The sequence below is a fragment of the Lycium ferocissimum genome, chromosome 5 (assembly GCF_029784015.1).
Source record: "Lycium ferocissimum isolate CSIRO_LF1 chromosome 5, AGI_CSIRO_Lferr_CH_V1, whole genome shotgun sequence".
In the NCBI taxonomy this organism is placed as follows: Eukaryota; Viridiplantae; Streptophyta; class Magnoliopsida; order Solanales; family Solanaceae; genus Lycium; species Lycium ferocissimum.
In genome coordinates, this window is record NC_081346.1 from 57,216,751 (window position 1) to 57,227,795 (window position 11,045).

Here is an 11,045-nt window from a genome sequence, read left to right on the forward strand (position 1 = left end):
AAAATGCGGTGTAATTGAAATTGGAGAGTAGAAGAAAGGAATAATGTATTTCTTAGATGTCTATTTGTCAAAACTTAATTATAAAAATATGCTTGAACCTAGTTTGACACTTTTTCTTGACATGTTAGCTACTATTTTGTATACTGAGGTTTTACATAATATATCAGTATGTTCTCATTGAATATCTTGCATTCTTATGTCAAAATCTATCTGTTAGTTTATTGTTTCTTTTTAAGTATTGATAAGAATTGTTTGTGACTTTGTATATTGTTTGTTTTAATTATAGACATATAAAGCTTAGATGGTAATTTCAACGATTAGATGTAAACTGCATACATATAATAGGAAATGGTCTTTTCGATGATCCGACATTCCAACTAATCAATCATTTGTTAAAGATGGTCAAACTTAACAACCATCATTTAGCACTTGGAGAATAAAACGATAAAATTAAAAAGAGGAACATAATTTGAGTATCTAAGAAATATTAAGAGAAATTACTAGGTTTTCAATTTTTTCATTGTCTCATAATGTCCAATTTTTTTTCAAACCTGGAAATTAAGAACATAAACTCTAAAAGATGAAAATAAAGAAGCAGTATTAAATCTATGATTAGTGAGATTGTGAGAACAATAATATAATTTTTTTAATCTTTCCAATTTAAGTTAAGTGACACTGAACATTAGTAATTATTTATTAGTGATGGGACAAGTGCTTCGCGATTCGTCACAGGAGTGCTTCGCGATTCGTCACAGGCTTCCACCTTGGCTCCCAACACTAGCTAAGACAGGTGAAAGAAGATATAAGGAAAGATGTATCTCCAGTTTTATATTAATGAAAATGGTGACAAAGTTTACATCACTAAGTGAAAGAATCACCACTAGGATTGGCCACAGAATCTGCTACTCAGCTCGGTTTTCATCAGATGATAAATATTCAAGCCAGAGAGTGCTTCTTAAGGAGTGTTTTGGCTTACTTCCAACCCAGAAACCACCGCAAAAGTACTAGCAACCTTTTGCTACAACCTATTATTCCTCACTCCTTAGATGTAGAACTCTATAGGCCAGTCGAAGCACATGTCGTGAGTCGAACTCTCTTCTTCCATTATGATAGTTTATGGTTCTCTTAAAATTGCGAATGTCCTGTAGTTATGTTATTGAGTCTGCATCTGTTAGTTTGCTTATCAGACCAAAATTGTAATACATTGTCTAACGTTGCATTTCAATCTTGTGATTTTCAAATCCTTGTCAACACTTGGGAGAAAAAGAACCAAAAAAAAAAAAAAGTGCTTCGTGATTGCTATTATAACACGAAAAGTATAACAAACATTACACTATTCTATGAACCTACACCTACAAATTCTCGTTTCATAGGATCATCCGAATGAAATGTAACAATCCCATTATACATTGTAACCAATTAATCGCATGGTTTGTCCTTTAAATGGACTGGTCTTTAATTTTGCCCTTCAAAATTGAACTTATGCCTAGTGGGACATAAGTTCTTTTAGGGTGCGGACATAACTTGTGGATATTATGATGCGTAACTTATGAACTTATGCTTTCCTAGGTATAAGTTCGATTTTGAAGGACAAAAAATTAAAGACCAGCCTATTTGAAGGGAAAAAAATTATAGACCAACACAAAATAGGGCTAAAAGTGCAAATGATCCCATTGTAACTTGTACCAACTTTAAGCCCAACTAAAATATTGGGCTATATTATCAACTTGAAAAGGGATATCTCCTATGGGTCATGATCAGTTGAACTTATCACTTAAAGAAAGATAAATTGGTCAATTTTTCTTCATTTTTCCGGTTCTTCATCAATTTTGTTGTTGAGTTGGAATATTCTTTTATTTTTCGGGTTCTCCATTAAATTTTTAAAGATAAGGATCTAAAAACACCATTAAAGACCATCGAAGCTTTGATTCATTTTTTTTTTATCTGCGTATCTGTGATTTATCTCAACTGCCTGACATTAAATTTTATCGGAAACATCTTAAAGAGCTTGAATATCAATTTAAGAGGTATTTAGAGATGATTAAGGTGAATTTGAGATAAATTACAGATTGAAAACTTGAAGTTGATTCCACGTATTTCCCTATGCATATTAGCGTATATTAAACCGTATATATGTTAATCTTCTGTATATTAATGTAGATATGTGTATGATCATGAAAATTCGTATGCTCACTGAAATACACTAATATATAATGTTACATACACATATCATAGTGGCGTTGATGACAATCTGTATGTGATATACACTGATATACATAATATACAATGTGATATACACAAATTATAGAGGCATTTTCTAGATCTAATTTATTTGAAACAAGTCCAAATCACTTCTAATCTTTCTAAAATTTTGTATATAACATCGTCCAGGTATTTTAACCAATTCCAATGACAAATCGCGCTCTCTCAATCCAAGAAGAAACTGGTTCTGGTCTTTACTGATCTGAGACGAAAATGAATACCTTAATTTTTTGAAGTTAATTTGAAGAATTTATGCTTTTCAGTACTTATTATAGCACATCACCTGAATAAATGTGTGTGTGTGTGGTGGTGGTGGTGGTGGTGGTGAAAGGGGGGGGGGGGGGGTATTGTGTCTCTTAAATTTTTGACCACTTAAATTTTCGACCACTTAAAATTTGTCTAATTCGAGTAACAATTTCTTGAACTGTAGGTACAACGAACTTGGTTCAATACTGGTTCAACTAGCTAATCAGAGAAAATAATGCGAATACAAATATAACATGAAATTTTACTTGGAAATTCTCCTTTGCTCAAGGGTGAAAATCACAACCGACCTCAATAGGATTTCAACTAAAACGCACTAACACAAATGAGTGAATTTATGTTACAAATTGTTGGAGTACAAAATATACAAACTTAGGGACTAAACTGTCCATACTGAAACTTAGTAACAAACTATTCAAATGTTAGTTAAGCCGTGTACATTAGCAAGTAAATGATCAATTAGCTAGGTGGTTAATTAGTTAGTTATGATTAGTTAGATTGTGAATATATATACATGTATTGTACCACTTGTGAAATCAATGAAGTAAGATCAATAAACAAGATATTTCTCTCTCTACTTTGTGTATGAATGTTTCTTCTTCTCCAAGCTTCTAACCTTCTTCTTCTTCATTCATCTTGATCCTAATCTTTCATGAACTACTACACATAAAACAGCATGGTATCAGAGCCTAAGTTGTGATTGTTGGTGACTAAGTTCGATTAAAAACAATAGATTCCGCAAAATAAAAAACTGTGTCAAGAACTTCAAGGTTCGATAGTGTTCATCAATGGAAATCGAAGATCTGCCTAATGTGACTGTGAATAATGCGAACAATTCGCAAGTTAACAATAATAATTCTCAGAACAATGTACAACCAGATCAAAATGGTGGATCTACACAGTATGTTGGAAATCAAGGAGTGGAGATTGACTATAATTATCCACTGTTTCTATCCCCTGCTGATCAAAGTGGAATTCAAATCATATCCTTCCAACTAACTGGTGTTGAGAACTATTCAATCTGGCATAATTCAATGCGCCTTGCTCTTCTTGGAAGAAACAAGGTAGGGTTGATTGATGGATCGTGCAGTAGAGACAGGTTCCCGGAAGTATTGTGGAATAGGTGGGAAAGAGTGAATGCAATTGTCTTGTCTTGGATAATGGGATCAGTTGAGAAGAGTATGTTAGGAGGAATCATGTATGCAACAAATGCACAACTAGTATGGGAAGATTTGTATGAAAGGTTCAATAAGATTGATGGATCAAGGAACTTTAATACACATAAAGAGATAGCAACACTCACACAAGGTACAACTTCTATGTCTGCTTACTTTTCTAGATTGAAGAATTTATGGGAAGAGTTTGAGGCACTAATTCCAATATCTAGTTGTAACTGTGAGAAGTCTAAAGAATTTGTGATTCATCTGTAAAAACTGAAGGTATTTCAATTTCTTATGGGGCTAAATGAAATCTATAATCAAGCAAGGAGCCAAATCTTGTTAATGTGTCCTATGCCTAGTTTAAACCAAGCCTATGGTATGGTAACCAGTGATGAAGGGAAAAAATCTATAGTAGCAGCATCTGGATCTTTAATTACTAATCCTATCTCCATGGGAAATGTAGATGTGGCAATGCATTCTAGGAATAATACTAATTCAGGAAATCAGAAGTATAAGAGGAACTTTAATTAGAGTCAAGGACAAGGTCAATTTCAAAATTTGTGGTGTGAGTTGTGTAAAATGAAGAATCACTCAACTGAGAAGTGCTTCAAAATTGTTGGCTATCCTACTGACTATAGACCAAAGAAGAAGCAATTCAATACTGCAGATCACAACTATAGACAGACTAATAACAACCATTAAGGAGGGAGTAGTTATCAAGGAAATTCTGGTGCTAGAAATGCAGCTTACAATGAGGTGCAGGGAAGACAACTAGGCTCAACACAGACTGGATATGGATCTGATTCAATGCAGAATCTGAGCAATGTGGATGGAGGTCATCAGGTTAGACCATATTGTTATAACCCGTATTTTACACCTTTGGACACCTTGGGATTTCGAGACAAATTAAGGACAATGTAATGTATTGATCTTGTTTGGTATATAAGTTGGTTATGAAAAATTTAGACGTGGAAATATTGGAAAAGACTAAGGGCAAAATTGAAATTTTGAAAATTGATTTCATGGATTAGCAAAAATATGGACAAAATAATTGGGCTTGAAAAATTTACAAAAAAAAAAAAAATAAGCAAGCCAAGCCCAACCCAAAAGGGGTGGCCGGCCATAGCTTGAAGAAAATGGAAAAAAAAAATATCCAAGCCCATATAATTTGATCATGTGAGGAAATAATATAAAGGGGCAATTATTCATTAAACCCCTTAGAACTTTCAAGACAAAGAATAGAAGGAGAAAAACAAGAGAAAATAAGAACAACAACAAGCCATTCGGCCAAGACAAGAAGAAAATCACCCCTTAAAATATTGTTCCAAAAATTATTTTCTTGTTATATTCCTACTAATTCAAGGTTCCTCTACAACTTGGTGTAGTTTTTTTGGAAGATTGAGCATTAGTTTCATCAATCTCACACTTTGGACAAGTGAAGAACCAAGGAGAAAAAGGTAAGAATTAATCCCTTATTATTATGTTATGAAGGTTTGTTTGTGTTGTAGTATATGGAAATATGGAAGTTTGCAAAGTGGGTGTGCATGTGTGTATGTGGCCGTGTATATGTGCTATGTTGTGTAGTTGGGATGAGTTGAATTTTTATGTTGTATTTTAGTTGTGGTTATTGTGGAGTTTGTATTGAAAATGAAAGTTGAATGAAAATTGGATGAAGTTGGAAAATTGCCATGTTGGCCGTGTGGTATATTGGTGATGAATAATGATGGATTTATTTTGTTTAACATGTTAGTTGTGTTGTTGTGATCTTTACAATGTAAATGAAGATTATAGGGGTTAAGTTGGCACGAAATGGAATGTAGAGAATTATGTCATATTAATGTGATTTTATGATATTAAGATAATGAAGTTGTTTAAGTGTAGATTATTGTTGTTGGTGATGAATTAGTGAGTAGAAAATGTGTTGGGATGGTTTTGTTGCACATATAGGAATTTTGGATGGAATATGGAATTGTTGAATATTGGCTATAAGGCTTGGAATATTCTTGACTTATGTTTGAATGATCATAAATTAGTATTTGAATATGAAAATATTGATATTGACTTATAAATGCAAAGTTAGATTTGGAGTGGTTGCATTATTTGGAAAATAAGACTATTTACGCTAGAATGCGTTTCTAGTCGATGGTTAATGTTAATTATATTGTTGTTGGTATGGTTGTTGTTGTTTTGGCCGAGTTTGAATCTCGGGGATGTTGTATATATAGGGGAGATGCTGCCCAAATTTTTATAGATAAGAATTGGTTAAGGTTGAAATGTTAAGCCTTATGAATAGTAAATTGGTAAATGTGACCATTTGTAGATTCCGGGGCGAAACGGGATTTGAGTTCAAGTGAGCGTGAGACGCACGTAAGGTATGTAAAGCTCACCCTTTCCTTCCTTTGGCATGTCTTAGGTGTATTAGGCTTGGATTCGAGTCTCGGGGGCAATTCTGCTCACGGAACTCCGAGTTTGATTTTTGATACTATTCATTCAGCACAATTGAACTACCTTCCTTATGTTCGTTGGAAGGATGTTAAAACTTCCGTAACTTTCCCAAACGAACTCGGATTGCTCTAAATCTTTCATGGATGCTTCCATAGGGTCTAATGTTTGTAAAAATTTTGTATGCCACCTCGACTTGACCGAGGTGGGCCCACTAGCCCCCAAGACCCTCCAGAGTGTCCATTCGACTTATTTGGCATGACGCTAAAAGAAACTTTAGCGTATGATTATAGTTATCAAAGATTGATGTTCTAATGACTCGAGTACGTTCTAATATGCATTTGAACTATGAATCCGATTGTAGAAATACTTTTGTGAGATGTATTCCATATTGCTCAATTACTTAAACATACTTTGCCTAAATTGTCGCCATATGTCTATGCTACGTCTTTACGAATGTTTTTACTTGTGAATTGCATTAGTCTCTCACTACTCTGCTCGTGCATGTTATTATGATATCGTTCGCCGGATCCGGGCGGCTTTGTCGATCGTGCGCCTTATGATAAATTCGGTAGTATCTTTTGTGTTGCGGTTTTCGAGACCTCGCCAAATTCGTATATGGAGTTATCTTTGTGATATGGCTTATGATATGATGTGTGTGTGATGATGTGTTATGTTCGGAGTTGTACGGAGATTTGAAACCTTCTGGGTATCTTTGTGTTGTGGCACCGGCGTCGGGTGGTGGCCACATTCCGAGCGTTATGCATGATTTTGATTTGTATTATATACATATGTTTTAGTACGAGTTTTGATACTTGATTTGGTATTTTCTCTCTGTACTACGATTTCACTTGCGGTTTGGATTTACAGCTCTATGCTTTATATACTCGGTACCTCCTTCGTGCGGCCCCCCTTTCTTCAAACGTTTCGTGCCCGCGGTGCGGATATACGTTCGGTGATCCGCCGGTGTAGGCTACACACCACTGCTATCTTGGATTGCTCCTTTTGATCGAGCCCATCTTTTGGTATATATGCTTTGCCATGTATATATTACGTATATTTGGACTATCGGGTACGGCGGGGCCCTGTCCGTCATATGTCTTTGTTATGAGTCTCGTAGGGCACATGTAGTCATATATGTGGGTCGAGGGTCCTATGTGTGTTTGCTTTGTATATGATTTGCATCTTATTGCGGTCCCGTTTGTTGCGGTGGCCATAACGGCCCATATGTCTATATATGTGTATATATGTTTGGCGATGTACATTCCGCCGCCCATCTGACTTTGATATGACATTTTTGTACGCGTGACCGCTTAAGATAGCATTGTTTTCACTCCTGCTTGAAATTGTGAATGTAATATCGGCTGGATAAATTATGATGATATGATATGAAAGTCCGTTTGGGTGTCCAACTAGGGCGCCAGTCGCGGCCCACGGGGCTGGGTCGTGACACATATGGCTTCTCAAAGACTCAGTATGAGCAGATAGTGCATCTTCTGAAGAACAAAGGTGAAAATGATACAGCATTGTCAGCTGTAGAAGGTATGAGTTCTAACTCAAACATATCACATATCATGAATGTCAAACAGATGCATGAGGCATCAAGTATATGCAAAGCATTACTGAAATATTAAGACATAAATAAAGCTCTAATGAGTTGTAAAATTCTAAGAGAATGGATAATTGATACTGGTGCTACAAATCACATGGTGGCAGACAAAATATTACTTGATGTTAATACTATAACACAGATAGATGAACCAAAAAAGGTGTTTATTCCTAATGGAGATGAATCACTAGTGATACACACTGGAGCTAGTACTATCCCAGACAGAAGTGTCATACAAAATGTATTTCATATTCCACAGTTCCAGTTTAACTTAATGTAAGTATCTCAGATAACTAGAGAACTGAACTGTTCAGTAAACTTCTTTCCTCTTTTTTATGTTTTCCAGGATCTCTTCACTGGGAAGGTGAGGGAGATTGGTAAATTTGAAAATGGTCTATAAATTCTGGTGAACCAGTCTTTAAATCAAGGGAAAAAGGTAGCATTAACAGCTGGAAGTGCAGCTGTAAACAATCATATGCTCAGTGAGGCAAACAACATTATTCTATGGCACAAAAGAATGGGACATATGTTTGCAGTTCCCTTAAATAAGATGTGCAAAGTTAGTATTGATTCTATTACTAAACAGCTAGATACATGCATTGTTTGTCCTTGTGCAAAATAGGCTAGATTAAAATTTCCTACTAGTTCTATTAAGACTACTGCTGTATTTCAATTAGTACATTTAGATGATGGGGCCCATACAAGTATCCAACTTATGATGGTAACAGATATTTCCTTATTGTGGTGGATGATTTCTCTAGAATGACATGGTTATTTTTGCTAAAATTGAAATCTGATGTATGTGTAGTCTTAAAATACTTTGTGAACTTTGTGCAGACACAATTTGGCACTGTTATTAAATGTTTAGATCAGATAATGATACATAATTTGTAAACAGTGTGTGTGCGCTACATTGTTTTAGAATATGGGAATTATACAACAAACCAGTTGCCACTATACTCCTCAACAAAATGGAGTGGCTTAAAGGAAACATAAACACATATTAGAAATGACTAGAGCTTTAAGATTTCAAGGAAAGATTCCTGGTAGATTCTGGGGTCTGTATGTGCAGGCTGCAGTATACTTAATCAACAGGATGCCTAGTAGGGTACTACAAGGAAAATCTGCGTAGCTAATGTATAATAAGCAGCCTATGGTGAATCATCTCAGAGTGATAGGATGCTTGGCATTTGCAAAAAATGTGCAGGAAAATGACAAGCTTATGTCTAGGTCCAGAGTAGCTACCATAATGGGATATTCAACTACTCAAAAAGGATACATCTTATATGATCTTCATGGGAAATCAATATTTTTTAGTAGAGATGTACAATTTAAGGAAGTTATCTTTCCTTTTGAGACATACAACATCAAGAGTAGTAAACTGTTTCCTCCTAGTAGTACTGATATGTACATGCATGAATATGAGGATCAAGCTAGTATACAGTTCCCTCATGCAGACAACATGGAAAATACACCTATAGTGTCTGATAGTATAGCTACAAGAGACTCACAAGTGGAGAACTTTGTGCAAGTTGAACATGAACAAGTATTGACATCTGATCCTGTGTCACTACATGAGAATAATACTATATTATCCACTAATATGCAGACAGTAGAGTTCACACACCAGCCTATAGCTATTAGTAATACTGATAGAAAATCTACTAGACACAAAACACAACCTGTGTGGATAAAGAATTTTGTGTCCTTAAGCACACAGTGTAACTATCCATTATCTGATCACAACACTTATGGCAAACTATCTGCTGAATATAGAGCATACATTGTCAAAACTACTAATGATATTGAGCCAAGAACTTACAAAGAAGCTATGCAGGATCCAAAGTGGATAGAAGCAATGAAAAATGAGATAGATGCTCTAGAAAGTAATGGTACATGGGAGACAGTCAAACTACCACAAAGGTAAAGTGCCTATAGGATGTAAGTAGATTTACAAAATTAAGTATAAAGCTAATGGAGATATTGAAAGATTTAAAGCCAGACTAGCGGCAAAAGGTTACAACCAAAAAAAGGGCATTGACTATCAGAGACATTTTGTCCAGTGTAAAAATAAAGACAGTTAGGATAGTTTTATCAATAGTAGCAATGAAAGGATGGCATGTGCACCAAATGGATGTATATAATGCATTCTTACAAGGTGATCTACATGATGAAATCTATATGGAATTACCCCAAGGATTCAAGAGGCAGGGGGAGATGAAAGTATGCAGACTCTTGAAGTCCTTGTATGGATTAAAACAAGCTCCAAGACAATGGAGCACAAAGCTTACTGAGGCACTAATGAAATATAAGTTTCAGCAAAGTCAGTTTGATCACTCATTATTTATAAAAAGGTTAGACAGAGGAATTATTATTGTATTAGTCTATGTAGATGACATGTTAATAACTGGTAGTAGCCTACAATTAATCAAGGAAACCAAAGAGAATTTGCAGAAAGCATTCAAGATCAAGGATCTTGGTGAACTAAGGTTCTTTCTAGGCATTGAATTTGCCAGATCTAATAGTGGCATTTTAATGCATCATAGGAAATATGTACTAGAGTTGATTCTTTGAAACTGGATTAACAGCAGCAAAGCCATCTATTACACCTATGGATACTAACATCAAACTTACAAACAAAGAATATGATGAGTATCTAGAGAAGCAAAACCAGACAGATAATGAGAATCAAGCCAAGACTGGGAAACATATAAATCATATGTCTCAAGATACACAGGCCGATCAAGGACTGTATCAAAGAATTATTGGCAAAACTATTATATCTTACTATGACCAGACCAGATATATCCTATAGTGTTCAGACAATAAGCCAATTTCTACAAGAACCTAAGCAGTCACACATGGATTCAACCATCAGAATTGTGAAATACTTAAAGAATCAACCTGGACAAGGTATTCTCCTCTCAAGTACTAAGAATCTAGACTTAATTGCATATAGTGATGCTGATTGGGCATCTTGTCCTATATCTAGAAGGTCAGTAACAGGCTACCTTGTTAAACTAGGAGATTATGTAATAACATGGAAATCAAAGAAACAAACTACTGTGTCCAGAAGCTCTGCAGAATCAGAATATAGAAGCATTGCTGCTACAGTGTCTGAGATTATCTGGTTACTTGGCTTATTAAAAGAGTTTGGCGTTGATCAAAAGAAACCTGTAACACTTCACAGTGACAGTAAGGTTGCAATTCAAATTGCTGCCAATCTAGTGTACCATGAAAGAACTAAGCATATTGAGTTTGATTGTCACTTCATAAGAGAGAAAATTATGCAAGGAATAGTGAACACA

The 11,045-nt window shown here is 35.2% G+C and overlaps 1 protein-coding gene and 1 pseudogene across 1 annotated transcript; both read left to right on the top strand.

Annotated features, from left to right (window-relative positions):
- The first annotated feature begins 812 nt into the window (after positions 1-812).
- Positions 813-1,421, top strand: LOC132058428 (H/ACA ribonucleoprotein complex subunit 3-like protein; annotated as a pseudogene).
- Positions 1,422-8,746: 7,325 nt separating this feature from the next.
- LOC132057849 (uncharacterized) lies at positions 8,747-9,664 on the top strand. The gene is made up of 2 exons (XM_059450440.1): positions 8,747-8,845; positions 8,945-9,664. Exons 1-2 carry the CDS (start codon positions 8,747-8,749, stop codon positions 9,662-9,664), a joined length of 819 nt encoding a protein of 272 aa, XP_059306423.1.
- The last annotated feature ends 1,381 nt before the right edge of the window (positions 9,665-11,045 follow it).

Bases quoted from the DNA above. Each gene is read 5' to 3' on its own strand.
- LOC132057849 (XM_059450440.1), top strand. From the start codon at position 8,747: ATGACTAGAGCTTTAAGATTTCAAGGAAAGATTCCTGGTAGATTCTGG. The intron at 8,846-8,944 runs GTACTACAAGGA...AAAAATGTGCAG, and splicing joins TCAACAGGATGCCTAGTAGG to GAAAATGACAAGCTTATGTC.